Source organism: Macrotis lagotis, chromosome 1, assembly GCF_037893015.1.
Source record: "Macrotis lagotis isolate mMagLag1 chromosome 1, bilby.v1.9.chrom.fasta, whole genome shotgun sequence".
Lineage (NCBI taxonomy): Eukaryota > Metazoa > Chordata > Mammalia > Peramelemorphia > Peramelidae > Macrotis > Macrotis lagotis.
In genome coordinates, this window is record NC_133658.1 from 500,638,629 (window position 1) to 500,658,846 (window position 20,218).

The following is a 20,218-nucleotide window of genomic DNA, read 5'->3' on the forward strand; positions in this document are numbered from 1 at the left end:
AAAGTGTAAGCAAAGTTTAGAAAGATCCAAGATTCTTGGTTCAGTAAGAAGGTAGATGAGATTCAGCTTCACACTGATAGAGAGAATTCAAAGCACTTCTCTAAAAGTATGAAGGATTTTTATGGGCTAAAAATTGTTGATGCATCTCAACTACTCGGTGCTGATGGAGCCACCACAATGATGGATGATTACTAATGCTGTTGTTTGTCCTTTGTTTTCAAAGAGGACCAATGACATCATAACGTAATGTCTTGACTTGTGCGTGAAATGGATTTAAGTGAACAGAATTGCACAATGTCAATAGAGTCACTCTCTTTTTCAGAGAATAGAAATCCAACAACAAGACTAGAGGACACAGTGGATGATCTTGGCATTTTCAGTGTCTGAACAACCTCTACATGCTTCACAAGATTCAGCTTCAGTTGCCTTAATAGTCAATGGAACAAATCATTCTCTTCCACCTATTCTGACAAGAGAAGTCTTCACATGCTTGGGATGGACACTCCTCCAACTCACTAGTGATTTTGAAGCCTGTTGGTTACCTTCAAACTGCTTTAGTCTGTCTGTCAAAATGGTTTTTCCATTTTGCTGATGCATATACTATATATAGCTGCTTGGTGCCATAGAGAGTTAGGTGAAAGCTGGACACCAAAGGTGAATGAACAGTCCTGAAAAGGGCTTGGTAAGCCCTCACACCGGAGGAGTTAATCTTCTTTGAATCCTCATAGACCCCCTTCTAATGATGCTAATCACCACATAAAGTGGGGCAATTCAGTGGAAGATAAAACAAATTTAAAGAAAGCTTGGCAAAATACCTGATTTTGTAAATTCACTCCCAAGAGCATTTAAGAGCAACAATTGTGAAACTACAAATTGAGTAAAAATAGGAAAGATATGCAGAGAATTTTTATAACACATATTGTACTATCAAGGACAGTGGAGCCACTTTACTTGATTATTAGAGTGCTAACAATACAAGGGCACTGGATATGATTACTAAAAGGCTTAGAATTGAGCAACATTAAAAAAAAGTCTTCAGGAGACTACAAAAGTCATGTAATGACCCTAATTTCCACCATCTTTTAAAATACCAATAGTCTATCATTGTTATGGAATGGTTAATAATAGTAAAGCATGTAACTGAACAGTTAATCAAGGAAATGATAATGAATATCATTCAGTATTGGAGAGGTGCCTAGTGGGTGTGAGAAGGTTATGCTATGTGATCAATGAGAACCCATGAAGAACAGAGAAAACCAATGTCATCAGGGAAATGTATGATTAGAAGACATGGGCAAGTCAAATGGAGAAGATAAGAGATGACAGATAGACACCAAAGTGTTCCATTGGTACCCTCACAATATCAGGTGAAAGTGAGGAAAGACCTCCAGCACATTGGGTGGACCTCCTGTGGTGAACTTATTAGATATGAGAAACTTATGGAAGATGGTATCTCCTAAATCATCTCACAAGATAGTCAGTCCTAGATGGGTTCTGATCCATGTTATTGGAGGAATTAAACAATTTTTAAGAGTTCAGATCCTTTTGATTATGTGTGTGTGTTTGTATTGTATGTATATTTCACATAACCTCTCTAAACCTACATAATTTATTAGTAGTGTTAATAATATATTATAATCCAAACACATAACAATTCTATCCTAAATATTATTTGGCTATCTATGAAGGACAAAAAAAGAGGAGTGAGGGGATTTCTGAAATTTAAATAGCACTTTAACAAATATGTTCCATTACCATTCTGTTCAGTAATCATGTTGTGCTAAAGAGATGACACTGGGATCTCATAAGCATTGTTAGTTCAATCTCTAACAGATTTTATGATATTGAGTCATGAACAGTCTAAGTGAAAAAACTAGGTCTGTTTTCTAAGGACCAGCCTTCATAAGAACAAAGAACCAAAATATTAGTAAACTGAGTATTAGGTTAGGGGCACCCATGAAAACAAATGTGATTCTCAGTCCTTCATTTCAGTTTTTTTTCTAGTGAAAGATTAAGGGAGGTGGAAAAAAGCATCAAAAGGAAGTTAGAGTGATACTCCTGTAAAACTACTGACCAACATTAACTTCTGATTGCCATCTAGCCAGAGTAAGAATCATACAACATTTCGCAGTTTCCAGGTTAAAAAACCAGAGAACTTGGAATATGGAATTTATGGAAAGCAAAAGTGTTAGAATAACAACCAAGAATAATCTAACCAAAAAAGAAGTATTATCATACAGTGGGAAAATGGACACAGAGGACTTCCAAGTATGTCTGATAGAAGAGGACCAGAGCTAAATTAAAAAAAAAAACCAAACCCTGACATTCAATTATGGCACCCAAGAGAAGCATAAAAGTAAATATGAGTGAGAAATCATATGGAGCTTAATATGGTTAAACTGTTTGTATTCCCAAATGAGAAGATGTTACATATAACCCTAAGAACTTTACCATCATTTAGACAATTAGAAGGAGTCAAGCTAGTCAGTGGGCTTGGATATGAGTCTACTATATTGGTATGACTTTAAAATAAAAATGTTGTTGCTTGGTCATATCTGACTCTTTGTGACCTTGTGGACTATAATGTCCCTGGGATTTTCTTGGAAAAGATACTGGAGTGGGTTGTCATTTCCTTTTACAGTGCATTAAGGCAAAAATTGGTTAAATGATGTGCCTATGTTAGATAGATATAGATATACACATATTTGGATATAGAAATTCATTTTACCCAAAAGTTAAAAAAGGGAAAGGATAGCAATCATGATTTTAGACAAAGCAAAAATAGATCTAAATAAAGGTAAAATAGAAAGCTATATTTTGCCAAAATGTAACAAAGACAAATAATATCAATACAACACATGTATGTACCAAATGACATAGCATTCAAATTTTTGAGGAAAAATTTAAATGATTTATGGTAGGAAATGGACATTAGAACCATTGGAGGTCTTCAATTTATTCTACTCAGATCTACATAAATCCAACTATAAAAGAAAAAAAGAGATAAATTGAGATTAATAAATTTTTTGAAAAGATAGATATGATAGACTTCTGAGAATCCTGAACAGGAATACTGAATAGGCACCCTCACAATATGTATTAGGATATACAATTTCACAAACAAATGCAGAAAAGCAGAAATATTAGATGTATTCTTTAGAGATCATATGAAGTAAAATTACTTTCAAAGAAGGAACTTTGAAGTTCAGAATAAAATTAAGTGGAAACTAAATTAATCCAAAAAACTCATCAAACTAATAAAACCCTAGAAAAACTGGTTTTCTGAAAGGTAATATAAAAACACTTGATAATTTTCCTGCTAAGATACACAGGAACCATATGAACACTAACATAAAATATTTTTCACCCAAATAAAGATATAAACAAATGGAGACTATTAATAGCTCATGGGTGGGTCTAAGCAATATAAATAAAATGCTAATACTACATAAATTAATTAATTAATTTAATATTATACCTTCAGGCTAATAAAGAATTATTTTTTAGAGCTAGAAAAAGTAATACCAAAATTTATCTGAGGAACAAAAGGTCAAGAATATCAAGGGAATCAAAGAAAAAGGTGAAGAAAGATACCCTAACAGTCAGATTTCAAAATATAATATAAAATGGTAATTTTTCAAAATAATCTGGTACTGGCTAAGAAATGAGTGGTTGATCAATGAAATATGTCATGTACCTAATATACAAAAGGATATGATCACAAAAACCTGATGTTTGATAAACTTATAGATCCCTAATATTGGGGTAAGAAAATCACTAATTGACAAAAACTTCTTTAAAAATTTGAAAATTAGAAAGCAATTTAGCAGAAACTAGGCATAGTATAACATCTCACATTGTATTCCAAGATAAGGTGAAAATGGATTACGTGATTTAGACATAAAGGGAGATTTCATAAATAATTTAGAGGAGCATGGGGGAAAATGACCTGTCAGATGTATGGATAAGAGAAGAATTTATGATCAAACAAAAAATAAAGAAGATCATGAGAAGTAAAAATGAATAATTTTATTTCATGAAATTAGAATGTTTTTGCACAAGCAAAACCAATGCAGTCAAATTAGAAGAAAAGCAGGACACTGGGGAAAAACATTTTACAAAAGTTTGGTAAAAGTCTCCTTTCTCAATTACATGGAGAATTGAATCAAATTAATACAAATAAGAGTCATTCCTCAAATGATAAATCATCAGAGCATGGACAGGCAGTTTTCAGAAGAAATCAAAACTAACAATAGTCACATAAAATGCTCTAAGACGCTAATCATTAGAAATATTAAAATTAAAAGAATTCTGAGGTTTCATCTAACATCCATCAGATTGCTAACATGACAGAAAAGGAAAATGATAAATGCTGGAAGGGATGTAAAATAGGTACACTAATGCACTGTTGATGAAATAGTCCAACCAGTCTGGAAAACAATTTAGTACTATGCTCAAAGGATTATAAAACTGTGCCTACTCTTTGACCCAGCGATTTTGCTACTGTCTGTATCTCAAAGTGTTCAAAGGAAAACAAAAAGATTTCATTTATACAAAAAATATTTATAGCAGTTTTTTTTAATAAGGGCAAAAGACTTGGAAATTGAGGGCATGTCCATCATTTGAGGAATGGCTGACCAAGTGTGCTAGGATTTTGCTGAAATACACTGTATTCTAAGAAATGATGAAGGAGATAAATTTCAGAAAAAAACTTAAATGAATTGATGCAAAGTAAAGTGACCAGAACAAGGTGAACACTATACACAGTAAAAATAATATTATAGCAATAATCAACTGTGAAATACTGAGTCACTATATTCAATACAGTGATTCATAACAATTCCAAAGGACTCATAATGAAAAATGGTATCCACTTCTATAGAGAAAACCAATGAAATCTGAGTATATAAAGATTGAAGCATAGTTTTTAACTTTCTTTATTTTTCTTCCTTTATCTTTATTTTGCAACATGGCTAATACAGAAATTTGTTCTGTAAGACTTCACATGCATAAAGGGAAAGAGAGATGGGAAGGAAAAACTTTGGAAATGATAAAAAAGACAAAAGATATAATAAATTCAACATGTTGATTTTTTTTTACAAAAAAGAGCCCACAGGGTTCTCTATTTTACCATGTTTGTTCAATTTCCTCTCTACTTCAATATTTGTTTAGATATTTGCATTTTTTATATGTTTTGGTAGCCATCTTCTCTTCTTTTTTAATATCTCCCTGTTGATTTATCTATTTGTGCCCTAGGTTTTATCCCCCTGGTGATTTTGCTATTTATTTTTATTTTACTTATGCTACTTTTCACTTTCTTACTTTTTCTCCTTTGATGGCATTCTAATCATAGGAGCTGGACCTCAGAACTATCTCAGCCTCCTCTCACATCAGGAAATTCACTTTTCATTAGCTTTATTCTCAGCTCCAGTCTGACAGACTAGCCTCAATAGAATACTTCTCTTTTCCTTCAGGGCTGATGTAACTCAACAGGCATGCTGGCATCCTAATTCAATTCCCTCTGTAATTTCCTTCTCTAGCAGAGAATGATCTTTCTTTCTTATGCCTTTCCTTCCTCCACAAGTATCTGAGTAGAGTTGATATCTGATATATGTTTCACAGAATGGTGGATGGCAGGAACTAGGATAGCAATGGGAATCACTGCCTTGCAGAGAGTGTGGGGGCTGTTGGAGGGGGAAGAGTGAAGAGCAAACACATTAAAAAGTAGTATTGTTTGTTTGTTATTTTATGATACAGCTATCTTTTCAGGCTTGATATTTTGGCTTGTGAAGCCAGCTGCAATTATTATGCTTTTGGCATATAACTCCTCTTTTGAGGTGTTTTTGATAGTTAAGTGAGAAATGAAGAAAATGTCAAGTCTTCCATTTTGTTATGTGACCCCCTTCAACACATTTTAAAAATATATCTCCCATTCCTCTACCCAGTTTCCCCTTAAAAATCTTAAAACTTAAAAAAATAAAGTTCAACAAAATCAACCAAACAGCACAACAACAAAGATGGCATATACAAAATTATACAAGTATAACCCCTGATCTTACCAAAAAAAGAAGAGAGGTGCATTTTTACATCTGTTCTTTGAGGATAAACCAGGCTATTATAATTACAAAGTTAATTTTGTTTTATCAGTCTTTCCTCTAATAATGTTAATGTCTTTGTTTATATTACCCTTATTTTATTGCTTATTTTTATTTATTTTTATTCTTATAAGTAAGTAATAATTATATGTTAACAATATAATTTTATATTTTATTTATATATTTTAATTATAACAAATATGCTAATAATATAATTTATATTATCTAATTTGTTAATTATAATTATTAATAAATGATCATTTTACTCTTATGTTTCCTAGTTATCTTTGTTTCAACCTGAATGAGTTTGTGAAAATTTCCCCCAGTTTCTATGAGATTTTTTTATATCTGTTATTTCTGTGAATCATAGAATTTTGAAAACTGGACCTCTAGCCTAGCCCATATCCAAAAGGAACTACCATTACACTATAGCTGACAAATGATCTAGTCTTTGCTTTCCAAAAATGCAAAACTGAATTTCTCTCTCAAAGCAGCCAATTCGACTTTTGGACAACTCCAATCAGAAGGAAATGTTTCCTTATAATAAGCCTAAAATTTAAAAAATCTTCTCACTGTCCAAAGTACGACCTCCCTAACTCCTTGATCCTGTTTCTTCTTATGTTACAGGACCCAGAAGTAGAAAAGACAAAAATCTTAAACCTGTGTGTGTGTGTGTGTGTGTGTGTGTGTGTGTGTGTGTGTGTGTTTGTGTGTGTATTTTTAATCCTAAATATCTCCTTCCAAATACATTCTTTTTTCTTTATTAGTTCAAAACTTTCCTATTCACCTACACAATTACCTTGCCCTTATTCACCAAGTCTTCCTCTTCCTTCACTCTTCTCACAACCTTCTCCCATAAAAGCTAGAATGCAATGCAGTAATGTTCCATTACATTCTTGTACTTCAATTTATTTAGTCCTTAGTTTGATGGGCAGCCATACTGTTTCTAGCTATTTATTACCACTTAAAAGATATTGCTATAAATATTTTAGTATGTGTGGGACTTTTATTTTTGTCCTTCACATATAAATGTATATGCTAAAAACAGGCTCTCCAGGTCAAAGTTCACAGACATTTCAGGCACTTTCAAGTGCCTGAATTATCTACAGAATGGATGAATGAATTCCCAGTTACAGCAAAAGGGAATTATTGTGATCATGTCAAACTCCCTGAACCTTGGCAATTTTCTTGTCTTGCCACATCTGTCAATGTGCAGGGTATGACATGAAATCTTAGTGTTTTTTAATTAGTATTTCTCTTATTCTTCAAAAATAAATTGACTCATTGCACATGATGAGTACTCAAAGAATATCACAAAAGCATGAAACTGACTATATAAATTAAAAGAAAGGAAGATTTGGTAACTGAAATAGAAGAAATATCTGAATCAATTCTATATACACTCAAACCACCACAGGGCTATTAGAATAAAGATAAAAATCAGCACCTAATCAGAGGAGTAAGAAGAAGAAAAAATATAAACACAACATGAAACCAAATCAAATCTATTCAGTTTACTATGCTGCTTAAATAAGCTACTGATGTTGATGAATGGGAAATGGTTAAAGGAAATGATTGACATAAGATTATCACCATTTCCCCCAAATGCTTAACTGATAGAAAGTAATAACCAGAACAAAAAATTAAAAGATTCTAGAAATCAACACTGCTAGTAAGTATTTAATATGTTTGTCTAGAGAGTGAAATGGTTGTTCAAGGACAAAACCAGTTCAGATATAAATTAATATATATATATATACACATATGTATATATATACACACACATATATATATATATATATATATATATATATAATTTTAAGGAGGATGTTGGGGAAAGATTATCAACAATACTACCTCATAAAAAATAAAAAAACAAGGTAGGAAAAATGAGTTTAAATTTATCTTATTGAGAACCTGGATCATCTTGAGAAGATTTTTGGATTTATCTGAAAAGAGGACAATAAAGATGTGAAAAATGAAAAAGTTCTGTCTATTATCTGTCAAGAGTAAACAAAACCATAAACTACATTCATAATATGCTACATAAGTAAGTATAAATGCAACTAAAGAAAGAACCAAGATGTAAAGAAAACCTGGTTAAGCAGATAAGGTTTCCTGGTATAGGCATTATAATATTAATGTTATAGAGGGATCAATTCAGTTTTCAAGATATTCAGAAGAGGGGAATTTTCCACATGATAAGGGAAAATCACGAACATTACTTCTATACAGTATGATGGTAGATAAGATATTAAGAATGTATGACCCATAAACCTACTCTCTCATCTCCATTTATGAGAATTATCTGGCTCAGTTCATACTGGAATATCTCAGTTTAAGAACTCAGACTGGACTCCACTGGGCTCACCGTTAATCCTACAACACTACCAACATCTATCTTCAAGTTCAAAATCACTAATCTTCCTTTTACTCTGCCACCAGGGAATTTTATCATATTACCAAAAGTATTTCAAACTTGAACCTGGCTCTATCCTATGTTTTCCTAGCTGCCATATCTTTAGCATTCTCTCTGGTCCCTGAAAGATTATTTTTTTTTCTGTATTTGCTAAATTTCTTTCTGGGGTCAGAAATTTTGTAGTCTCTGGAAAAATTCATATAATCATAGGAGGCTAGATATTGAGCTAGATAGGACCCCAAATGCCATAGTCTATATATAACAGTAACTACGTTACATAGTCTTATGTTATAGTTGAAAAAATTAAGACCAGGAGATAAAATGACACAGTAGTACCAATTATCAGAGGGGCTGAGACTCCTATTGGTTCCCTAGTAGTACACATTTTGAACAAAATAATACAGCCATTGTCTATCTAACAATTAAGGAGGTTTATTGGGCCATAGTTAGACATTCAGTGCAGGAAGGAGTTGTGTTTCTTCTGATAGTGTCAAACAAGGAGCAGAACCAAGATTCAGCCTGCAGCCGTGTCACTCTGAACCAGAAACTGGATCACAAAGAAGCTGGCAGATTGCACCAGAGCAAGAGAGCTGATCTGAGGCTCTGTATTAGGTATGGATCAGGATCAGAAACAAGCTGCTGTATGGCTCTGACCTTGATCCAGTATTTTAGGATTCCCAAACAATGGCTGAAGCCTGCAACTTAGTAAACACTGAAAGAAACTGAGACCAAGGCAGTCTATAACTCTATTGTATTAAATCTGTCTAGAGCGCAAATCATGGACGGCTATGTAGCAGAGTGAATAGAGTGCTGGGTCTGCAGGAAAGAAGATTCATCTTTCTGAGTTCAAACCAACCTTAGACTCTTATTAGCTGTGTTACCTTGGGAAAGTCACTTAAATGTTTCCTCAATTCCTCATCTGTAACATGAGGACAAGAAAATGGCAAATCACTCCAGTATCTTTGCCCAAAAAAACCCCCAAACAAGGTCATGAAGAGTCAGACATGACAGAACAATCCAAAAAAACCAAAAGAGCTCAAACCAGGAGAAAGTTTGCAGTAGTCACTGAATAGGATCAGTAACTTAGCAAAATTCGTAACACAAGTCCAGCAATTAGACTTCATCTTCTATCAAGCCACTTAGAGTATATTGGGAATTGGCAGGTTTCAAGTTTGAATGTAATTTATGAGAGTAGAATTTATGGCCTTTATAGCAAAAATAATGGGTAGCAAGGAAAAATTGGAATCTGCAATGTAAAACCTCATCAACTATACCAAAGAGATGCATAAGGGGTGAACAAATATACCAGGCCAAGGACAAAAACATAGTGACAGCAGGGAGGCATTTTTTGTAACTATATACGAGGAGACAGAGGTGAAAGCAGAAGTCTGATGGATTTAACAGTGAGGAGGTAGGTCTGGGAAACTGTGGAGAGAACCTTGCAGCACAATGCCCAAAGATGAATTGATTTTTTTTTGTAGAACTACAAGATGTAGGGGGAGTGATTCATGAAGAGGTAGAGGGTGGAAGGGCACAGGGACAGAGAGGAATGTGTAATATTCCTGGGTCAAACTGAAGGCTAGCAATGAGAGGGAAGTGATGGCTGTGGTGTCTATGGGGAGTGGGTGAGGAAGAAGTCAGAACTGAAAAGACTGAAAAAAAAAGGGAGGCTTTTCTTATGGGAGGTTAGAAATGATTCATGATAGAGAGCTGTCATTTAGTGTGGAATGGAAGATTTAGTTCTTGAAAAATCCACTCATCCTTCCTCTACAGAAGTGGCCAGAGCAGAAGGGAAGCTTTAGTTGGAACTTTTAGAGTTAGCAGGAGTCAGGAGGAACAGGATGACATGAAACCAGGGAAGAGATAGGGGGAATAAAAGCAATCAAAAAAGAATCAATTATTGGAGAGCTGTATAATAAGGGATATAATAGTGGAGGGATTTAACATGAATTAGTGTCCTCATTGATATCTATAATAATTGCCATGTTCTGGAAGTGAGACACAATGGAAAAGGGGAATCCATGGGAGCTTCTACAAAGCAGTGTTAGAAATTGCCTAAAGGGGAAAGTTTTGATTGCATTAGAAATACAAAAAATCAGACAATATAGGGGTCATGAATAAGAGAATGTGTGTCTAGAGTAGACAGAGAGGATAGATAAATAGAGTTAGAGGAATCCTTTTCAAAAAAGTGTGCAAAAATTAAAGGCCAGCAGAATATACAGAAAAACACTTAACCAAAATTCTAAAATAAGGTATTGTAAATATCCCCCAAAAGAAAAAAATTCAAACTTCTTCTCTGGTACAAAGGAAGGGACCAAAAATTTTATGTGAAATTTTCATATTGCATGGTGTGCAGCTCTCTAAATCCCACCAATATGGAAGGGATAACAGTAGTCACATTATAAACATAATAGAAGAGTTTTGAAAAATATTATTTCAGATCTATAGGGAGGAAAAGTCCCAAACTACACATGGGATAGAAAGGATCAAAGAAAATAAAATCAACAATTTTTATTACATAAAATTTAAAAAATTTTCACAATGTATCAATAATTAGAAGGCAAATAGTTAATGTGGGGGGAAAAGTCTTATAGTGAGTTTATCTGATAAAGATCTTATTTTATATATTTAAATATTAAGAATCAATTGATAATGATCAAAAGATATAAATAGGCAGTTTTCAGAGGAAGGAATCCAAATCAACAGCAACAACAACAATAAGAATAAACAGACCAAATGACTAATAATAAGAGAAATGCAATTAAAGAAGCTCAGAGATTTCAATTTATATCTGCTGGATTGACAAAGTTGACAAAAATTGGAGGGGTCATGGAAAGACAAGCATACTAATGTACTAGCGATGAAGTCATGAATTAGTCTAGACATTCTGCATGTATTTAGTAACTATGTCTCCAAAAATAACTAAATATTGTGACTCAGCAATAAAATTATTAGATCACCCCAGAGGCATCAAAGAAAGAGAAAGACAGCTCATATGTATAAAATATTTAAAACAGTTTTTTGGTCACTTAATCCACAAGAACAATTATGTTTAGAAACGCTAAATTCTGGGGTTACAAAGAAAAGCAAAAGACAGTCCTTGTTCTTGAGTAGCATAGAACTAGAAACTAAAGGGGGGCCCATAAATTGGGGAATGACTGAACACATTATGATATATGCATGTAATGGAAATACAATTGTGTTTTAAGAACTGACAAAAAAGATAGTTTGATTCAATCCTGGGAAGACTTGAATAAATGAATTCAGAGTGAAATGAACAAAACTAGGACAATTTATATAATAACATTAAAAAGTCAAAAAATTTTGAAAAACTTAATTCTGATCAATGTGATAACAAGTCAGCCATGTTTGCAGAAGACCAAAAACTTAGTTACTCAAAAGAAAACAAAAACCAATCATCAAAACATCACAATTCACTCATAAATCTGGCTAACCATCCTCCCACCACTGGAAGGGAATGAGTACACACTTAAGGAAATCTAGAAGGGAGGTAGATGATTTGGGAAACCCACGTGTTGCAACTCATATCCTAGGCAGGTTCATGTCTCCTGACCACAAGTCCAATTCAAGTCCTTTTTATTTTAAGGTCAGTCTCTCCATGTAATTTTTTTTTATTCTACTCACTATTTTTCTACAAACCAGTTAATGAAATCATGGAAGGTATGGGTTAATTTCTTAAAAACAAATATATAGGGGCGGCTAGGTGGTACCGTGGATAAAGCACCAGCCCTGGAGTCAGGAGTACCTGGGTTCAAATCCGGTCTCAGACACTTAATAATTACCTAGCTGTGTGGCCTTGGGCAAGCCACTTAACCCCATTTGTCTTGTAAAAACCTAGGGGAAAAAAAAACAAATATATAACAACAAGGAAGCCTTGATCTCCTTAGTTTTTTCAGAAGCCCTTTGTATCATATGGAACCACTTCTCTCCTTAATGTGTCTCATCTGTTTTCTCTTTTATCATATTTGGCAAAACTGCTCCTCTCCAGAAGCAATGGAATAGCTCTTTTCACTCACCCTCAAAAGGAAGGGTGCCAAGCTATTCAGATGTGCAAATTGTTGCTTTGTCCATTCAACTCTAAGTCTCTCCTCACAGCAAGACAATAACTCACAGTAAAAAAACCCTACTTTTCCTGGTTTGTCTTTCTCAAACCACTGAGGGAAGTATTGGACAAATATGTAACTGAGAGGTTTCCCTTCAACAGCAGGATTCAAATCTCAGCCAACGAGTTTCCAACTGCTGCTAGTCTTTCTCCTTCCAGTCCACAAATCAGTTGTCATTCTTCCAATTAGCACTTTCCCAGGAAATCAACTGAAGGGTCACTTTTCTCAAATAAAAAGCCTTTATCCATCTATCGTTTCACAAAGCTTCTTCATAGCCTGGAGAGTAACTATGTAGGTGAAGAGAGGAGGTATTATCATAAAATATTTTTTAAAAATTGCTTCTTAACTGTTTTCCAGCTGTCTTCTTAACTGCCTCTAATACTTCAAAGCAAAGCTTCCTGGCAATTCCTTATGAAATAAAACTTTAAAAAAAATCCTTTTCTGTCATATATGAACTTGACACTCCTTATATATAATCTTTTTATAGCCACCAAATAGCTATTGAATTTTTATAATTATGATTTCACAATTCTGTCAATTATAAACTTCAAAACTCAAAAATTAGTCACATAAAAATAAGCTGATAGATCACAATACTTGGCAGTCATTGTTACTTATTGTTCTCTGCAAATAGATTCAGCACATTTATCTGAAGGGCAGTTTCTTTATCCGTTTATCAGAACAGTCTGTGTCCTTAAAATTTTATCTGATAGACTGTATGTCTTTGCAAGAAGATCTTTGTCCATTTTTCTTCCACAAATATATGGCCCACAGAATTTCTTTTGTACAGATTAATTGGATTGCCTGTAGGGATCCTCATATATGAACAACCAAAGTTCTATTTGAGTTTAACACCACTGGCTTATGTCTTAAATATTCGTTAAAAAAAGTTTGCTAACGATATTTTTTTGTATTTTAAACATTATTTTTGTGGTCGAGGAAATAAATAGCTGTTCTATATTCATTCCTATGTATCTTTCTAGAAAGGTCATTCCCTTCTGGGGAGATATGTGTGTGTGGACTATAAAGCAGAGACTGGCAAAAAAAAAAACCTGATCCTCTCATTTTGAGGTTAGCCTCTCCTTGGAAAAGAACCTGGTCCTACTGAATGCATAGCCAGCAGAGGGGTAAGGGGAGGGGGGAGTGAGTGACAAGAAATTGAATAGATATAGGGCTCAGGACCATGTCCTTGAGGTGAGCTTTGAGAGGAGCTAAGGATTCTAAGAGATAGAGCCAAACAGGAAGGGTATTTCAGAAATGAAAAGGCCAATATCAGTATAGTTTATGATCCGCACCATTTGAACAAGTACACATAGACACAGAAACACATACACACACAGATACAGGCACAGTCTCACACACACTTATAGAGACAGGAATAATACTATATTAAAAGTATGAAACATTGAAATAGTTAAGATTTACAAAGTACTTTCCTTATAATCCTGTAAAAATTATATTAAGTAACATGCAATATTATCTCATACTATATTTATTTTACAGAGGAGGAAATTAGGATTTGAATTTTTTTGTACACATCCATGCTTCCTGACTCCAAGTCCAGTATTCATCTCATAATTTTTTCCTACTCATTTTTTTTAAAAAAAACAATTAATCATTCATGTAGACTATAATTATATATTTAAAAAAAATACACATATAACAATAGTACCAAACTTACTGAGATTCTTGGGCAGCTAAATGAGGCAGTAGATGAAGTCAAGGACTTGAAGTCAGAAATATATGATATTTCTTCAGAAACAAAGATGTGACCAAAAAATACAAATAGAACTCTAGTTTGGTTTTACACAGAACATGGTTCTCAATTCAGTATTATTCTACAGACTAGCATTCTTTGCATATTTTTTAAAGAAAATGTGCATATCCATATTTCACTGGGAGAGGGGGAAAAAGGAGGAAGAAATATAAAATGGTTCAAGATCAGAAAGAAAACATACTGATTATGACATAACTGAAATAAAGCAAATTAATCATATTTATAATTACAAATATTCCATTAAAGTTGCAAAATTTGAATCTATTTGCAACATGAAGTTTTTTTATAGTTTAGTAAGGAAATCAAGAATTTAAAGTGATTCAGTTATCTTCTACCTTTCTATAAGAGATACAAAAGAAATGTCCTAATTTGAGATTATTTCTTCTATATAATGATAAAAATAACCCTTAGGTAAATTATCCTTTTCATTTCAGATATAAAATTAATTTATATTTTTAGTTCCTTCAATAAAAATCTTGAAGTTGATATGAACGAATGCTTTCATATTTATAGCACTTAATAGTTATCTATGAATTGATTGGTTGTCACATAGGTTTATATATGGAAAGAGAAAATTACTAGAGTGATTATTTATAGTTGTGTGGCCACATGCCAGACCACTTTATTGTATTGGTGACACATTGATAGCTTTCTAATGTTTCATCTTTATTCACCCTAGAGGCATGTGAGCTTTCCAACTCTACCAAGACAAATTCTTGTGAACTTACAATATTCTTGTTAAGCATATTAAGGTTCTGGAAATCAGTTTTATATACATACATACATATATATATATATATATAAAATAAAAAATGAAGCTTACATAGTATGTACATAGAAACCCACTAAGCCTTCCCATATCATTTTAGAAATATTAAGCCATAAATACATCTTCAGGCTAAAATTCTTTCCAGACTTACCAGAATGGAGAAAACCTTAAGAGTACTTAATCAAACTTCCAGGGAGTCCATTCCTACCCTTATTGGGTATTGAAGTCATAAGTATTTTCAGTGTAGAAACTGTTTAAAAGTACAGATATTGGGAGGAGGAGGAGGAGGAAGAGTGAAACCCTTCTTTCTGGAGACAGAATTAGAGCAGTGACCAGAAAAGACAGGGGTGGGTCATAAAACATGATTAGATTGGGATTATGATAATACTAAGAGAATGAAGATATTTTTGACTAATTCATTTCTTGAGTTCACCTTTGACCAGTTTGAAAGGAGAATCCTTGAAAGGACTTGGAGAACAGAGAGCTATTCTTTAAGGTGCACTAACATTTTATTCTAAGTGACTATTTTTCTGGTTAATGAAATCAAATTATTACTTGAACCTTGACATTATTGAAAAATTTTATCTATTCTATGAGGAATCTATAAATTGTTACAAAAAATAGCTAGGGAGAGAAAGAGACAGAGACAGAAAGAGACAGAAAGACAGAGACTCACTTCATTTTTCATGGGGTTTCCCTGCCTTTGTGGGGGGAGGGGGAATTATGCTTACTTTTGCAACAAGACTTTTAATAATGTGCAAATAAACAAATAAATAAATAAGGAAAAATGTTTAAAAAAAAGAAAAACAGAGAGACCTGAGCATGCACACACAAACACAGAGACAGAGAGAGAGAGTCAGAGAGAAAAAGTCAGAGATCAAGAAACAGAGACAGAGAAACAGAGAGAGTAGAGAGAGAGAGAGAGAGAGAGAGAAGGAAGCAAAGAGGTGAAAAAGGAGGATGGATTTCTGACCCTTTGTGTTCTTTCTCTAAGTAGAGGAGATAAAGAATTAGAATACTTTAATTAATAAATTATATCTGGTAAACTTTTGTGATTCCAAACACAGAATCAATTTTTTTTTCCTTTCATATACTTTACCACTTTCAAAGTAATTTACCAACATTATCTTATCTGATCCTCACAGAACTCTGTGAGGTAGGTAAGGCAAGTATTATTATCCACATTTTACAAATGAAGAAACAGATTTCATGAGAGTCTCCAAAGTCACACACCTTGTAAGTGGCAGAGTTTAGGCTTAAACTCAGGTCTTATAGCTTCAAATATTGTGCTAATTCTTTAAAATATAACTATTAATCATGTCAGACAGTATATTTTCATTTTACTTGAGATTAATTAGTCATTTGAACAGCAAAAGATTTTATTCTTTTAATCAAAGCAATAGAAAAATAAATACCTTTTGATTATAATATAACTTAAAACTTAGCAAGTTACCAAGATACTAACTGTTGGAATGAGTAGTGACATCCTCATTATGATATAACCAGCTAACAATGGGAGCAGGTGAGCTGCTAACTTGGCAAACCACTTCTGCATCCTCTCCTTGTTTAAACTCTTGAGGAGATACCACTTCTTTGAAAGTGAGTTTTTCTGTAATAAAGAAAAATAAAAAACCAAAAGAATAAGCTGTAGTATCTCTTATTTTTCTATCCAAGTCCATATAAATTAATGGAATAGGAGATTTATTATTTAAACTGTCCCTGCAAAATCCTGTCACTCTTTTTCAAAGCATCACAGGATTTAGAGCTAGATGGAATATTAGATCACGAAGTCCTACCCCCTTGTTTTCTAAGTGAAAACGAAGTCACAGATATGACCTAACTGTGGTCACAAGTATGAAGTAACTTGCTCAAAGTCATATAGGCATAGACCAAGATTTGATCTGACATCTTATGATTACAAATCCAGTGTTTCCTTCACATATAATTACTTTATATCCACTTTGAAATATATGGGCTTTTTAAAAAAATAAAAACTCATAAAGAGTCAAATATGATGTATTATTTTGTGGAAAATGCCTTTTTCTTTCTTGATAAAAATTTATTTCCCCCTAAAGATGAAGATATCATGTACATTCTTGTGAAAGGTTTAATAGAATGTCAACCTATCTAAACTTCCCCATGCTTACAAGTCTGTCAGTTTGAGCTGTTTTATTTATTTTTTTTTAGGGTTTCTTTTTTTTGGCAAGGCAATGGGGTTAAGTGGCTTGCCCAAGGCCACACAGCTAGGTAATTATTAAGTTTCTGAGGCCAGATTTGAACCCAGGTACTCCTGACTCCAGGGCCCGTGCTCTAGCCGTTGTGCCCCCTAGCCTCAGTTTGAGCTGTTTTAAAGAAAGATTGCATTGCCACAAGCCATTACAAAATTACTCTTATAATGATCTTTCTCCACAAGATCCTCTTTCTTTTGAAAGATTTTCCCTGCTAATACTAAACACTAAAAAAATTACCATGTTCAGTTTTACCAATATTGAAAAATGGTCTTAAAAAATTAAAGCACTTTCAATTAACTCCATTTTGCAAAAGAATCAAAAACAAAAAGATTTATATTTCTTTTGTTGTTATAATGCAACTATTTTAAGAACTGTTTTCTATGGATAATTATCTGGATATCTTTACTGAAATGGATTTTAAAGAATTGCATTAAAAATAAATTAAAATTTATCGTAAAATGACTTACGGTAAATCACCAAAACAACTGTAGCTTCTTGAGTCTGGCCCTTTGTATCTGTTCCTTGACACCGGTATATTCCAGCATCCTCTATATTTGCATTATAAATAGTTAGTCGGGACCTAGCACCTTCTTTTTGTACCACTACTCTCTGTGTAGAAACTATCTTCTCTCCTTGAGGATTGTACCAATCTATTTCTTCCAGTTCTCCAATTGCTGCAAAGAATAATATTCAAAGAAAAGTTTAAAATGTATTTAAATTTTTTCTAAATTTTATAAAAATATTCTTAAATTTTTTTTCTCCTAGCTACACACAAAAACAAGTTTCAACATTTACTTCCAAAGCTTTGAGTTCCAAATTCTCTCCCTTCCTCTCACCCCCCCCCCCACTCTCTCTCTCATTGAGAAATCAAGCTACTTGATGTAGGTTAAAAATGTGTAGTCATGAAAAACATTACTACAATAGTCATATTGTAAAAGTAAACATAAACTCCCCTCCCACATACACAAAAAAGGAAACCTCAAGAAAACTAAAGTGAAAAAAAAGCATGCTTCAGTCTGTATTCAGACACCATCTGTCTTTAGAATGGATAGTCTTCTTTATCCTAAGTCCTTCAAAGTTCTTGTAGGTCACATCATTGCTGAGAAAAGATAGATCATTCACAGCTGATCACCCTGAAACATTGCTGTTACTTTGTATAAAGTACATAAAATGCACTTAAAAGTAAATTTATTGAAATTTAATTTATTTCATTCAACTGATACTTTGAATAATTCAGAAAAAAATGTTTTAAAACATAACAAATTAAAAAACAAGACTCAATCAAGATAGTCAATCATAAACATTTATTAGATTTATTGTGCTATGCAAAAACAAGGCAAAAACCAATTCTTGTTCTCAAGAATCAGTATTCTGATGGAGAAGCAATATTTAAATAGCTAGGTATACAAAAGAAATATACAGATTATTATGTGGGTAATCCAAAAGTTAAAAGGCATTAGCTAGTAGATGGAGGGCAACAGGAAAGTATTCTATAGAGGTGTTGTTTGAGAGGAGAAATTATGAGTCAGAAATGAAGGGAAAGAGCAAGGGGGGAAGGAGAGATTCTTTTAATGATGGAAAGAAGGGCAATGGCATTCCTTGTCTTGTCAGCTCAAAGAAAACAAATGAGAAGTATTGATTCTGATGTTTGTAACCTGCCAGCACAGTGAAAAAAAACTGGATCTATGTTCCTCTAGGGAACATAGTTTTGATTGAGGGAAGTCTGGATGAACTGGAGATGATATTCAAAGTATCCTTTTCCTTTTTCTATTGTTTCTTTCCTGTGATCAGCTAAGAGATTTGATTTAGAGAGGAAGTCACTCTTGAGGGATGGGGCTAGCCAAGAATGGTCCTCTCCATGGGTGGGGATCAGAAAGGAGGTGTAATTAGCCTTCTCTTCAAATAGTACCTAACATACAACTGTGAAGTTAAAACATATAAGACTAAAATGTGCATAATCAAAGACTTAAATTATGAAACAGTAATCCATAACTCTTCTATGTTCTACTGGGGGGACTGATGCTTAAAACCTCAAATGTCAGACATTTTGGGGGACCCATCAGCCATTTCACTTTCACTGTTTCTATACTGTCTAAACAGCTCTTTCAAAATTCCTATCTTTTGATCAGATTGGGGATAACTTGGGCTCATTCACTTATCTAAGGTTATCTTCTCTAAGAAGGACATACTTTTAGAAAATTCCACCTGATTCCCATCAGCTCCTAGGAGCTCCTTAAGTCATGAGATTGTCTCCAATGCTGGAATATAAATCTTAAAATTGTTTTTTTTATGACTTATTCTCAAGAAAGGAAACACAAGCAGAAGAGGCAGCCAAAGAAATCCAAGATAAAACTTTAAAGGAGACCCCTTTTTGGGGGCTTATGTGGGTAGTTGCCAGGGCTGCAGGATGGGAAGGAGTGGAGTCCCTTCCTCTCCTAAAAGCTGGAGTCAAAGAGGGTCTTTCAGGGGAGAGGAAGAAGGAAGCAAGAGCAAAAGTTATTTCTTCCCTTGAAATTTTCTGAATGGTCAGCAGTAGCCAATACAAAAAAAAACCCCTTTTTTCAATCAATAAAAATCTGTCTCCCCCCCCAGACCCCCTCCTCTCTATGAGAACTAAAGAAAAACAAAACTTTCATTACAAGCATGCATAGTCATGAATGACTGTGTTAAAAAAATCTTCATCTAAACTCTGAGTCCAACAACTTTCTGTTAGGAGATTGGAAATATATTTCGTGGTGATCCCTTTGTTACCATGATTAGTTACTGTCTTTGTTGATCAGTACTCTAAGACATTTAAGAATAT

The 20,218-nt window shown here is 33.6% G+C and overlaps 1 protein-coding gene across 1 annotated transcript in view; it reads right to left on the reverse strand.

The window, feature by feature from the left end:
- The window catches only part of LOC141504961 (neural cell adhesion molecule 2-like), a 151,672-nt gene that overhangs the window by 64,083 nt on the left and 67,371 nt on the right, over positions 1–20,218 (reverse strand). The window contains exons 3-4 of the mRNA XM_074210392.1: positions 17,883–18,089; positions 16,650–16,793 (exon numbers count right to left, since the gene is read on the reverse strand). Coding sequence (XP_074066493.1) covers positions 16,650–16,793; positions 17,883–18,089 — 351 coding nt within the window. The remainder of the gene's footprint in view (positions 1–16,649; positions 16,794–17,882; positions 18,090–20,218) is intronic.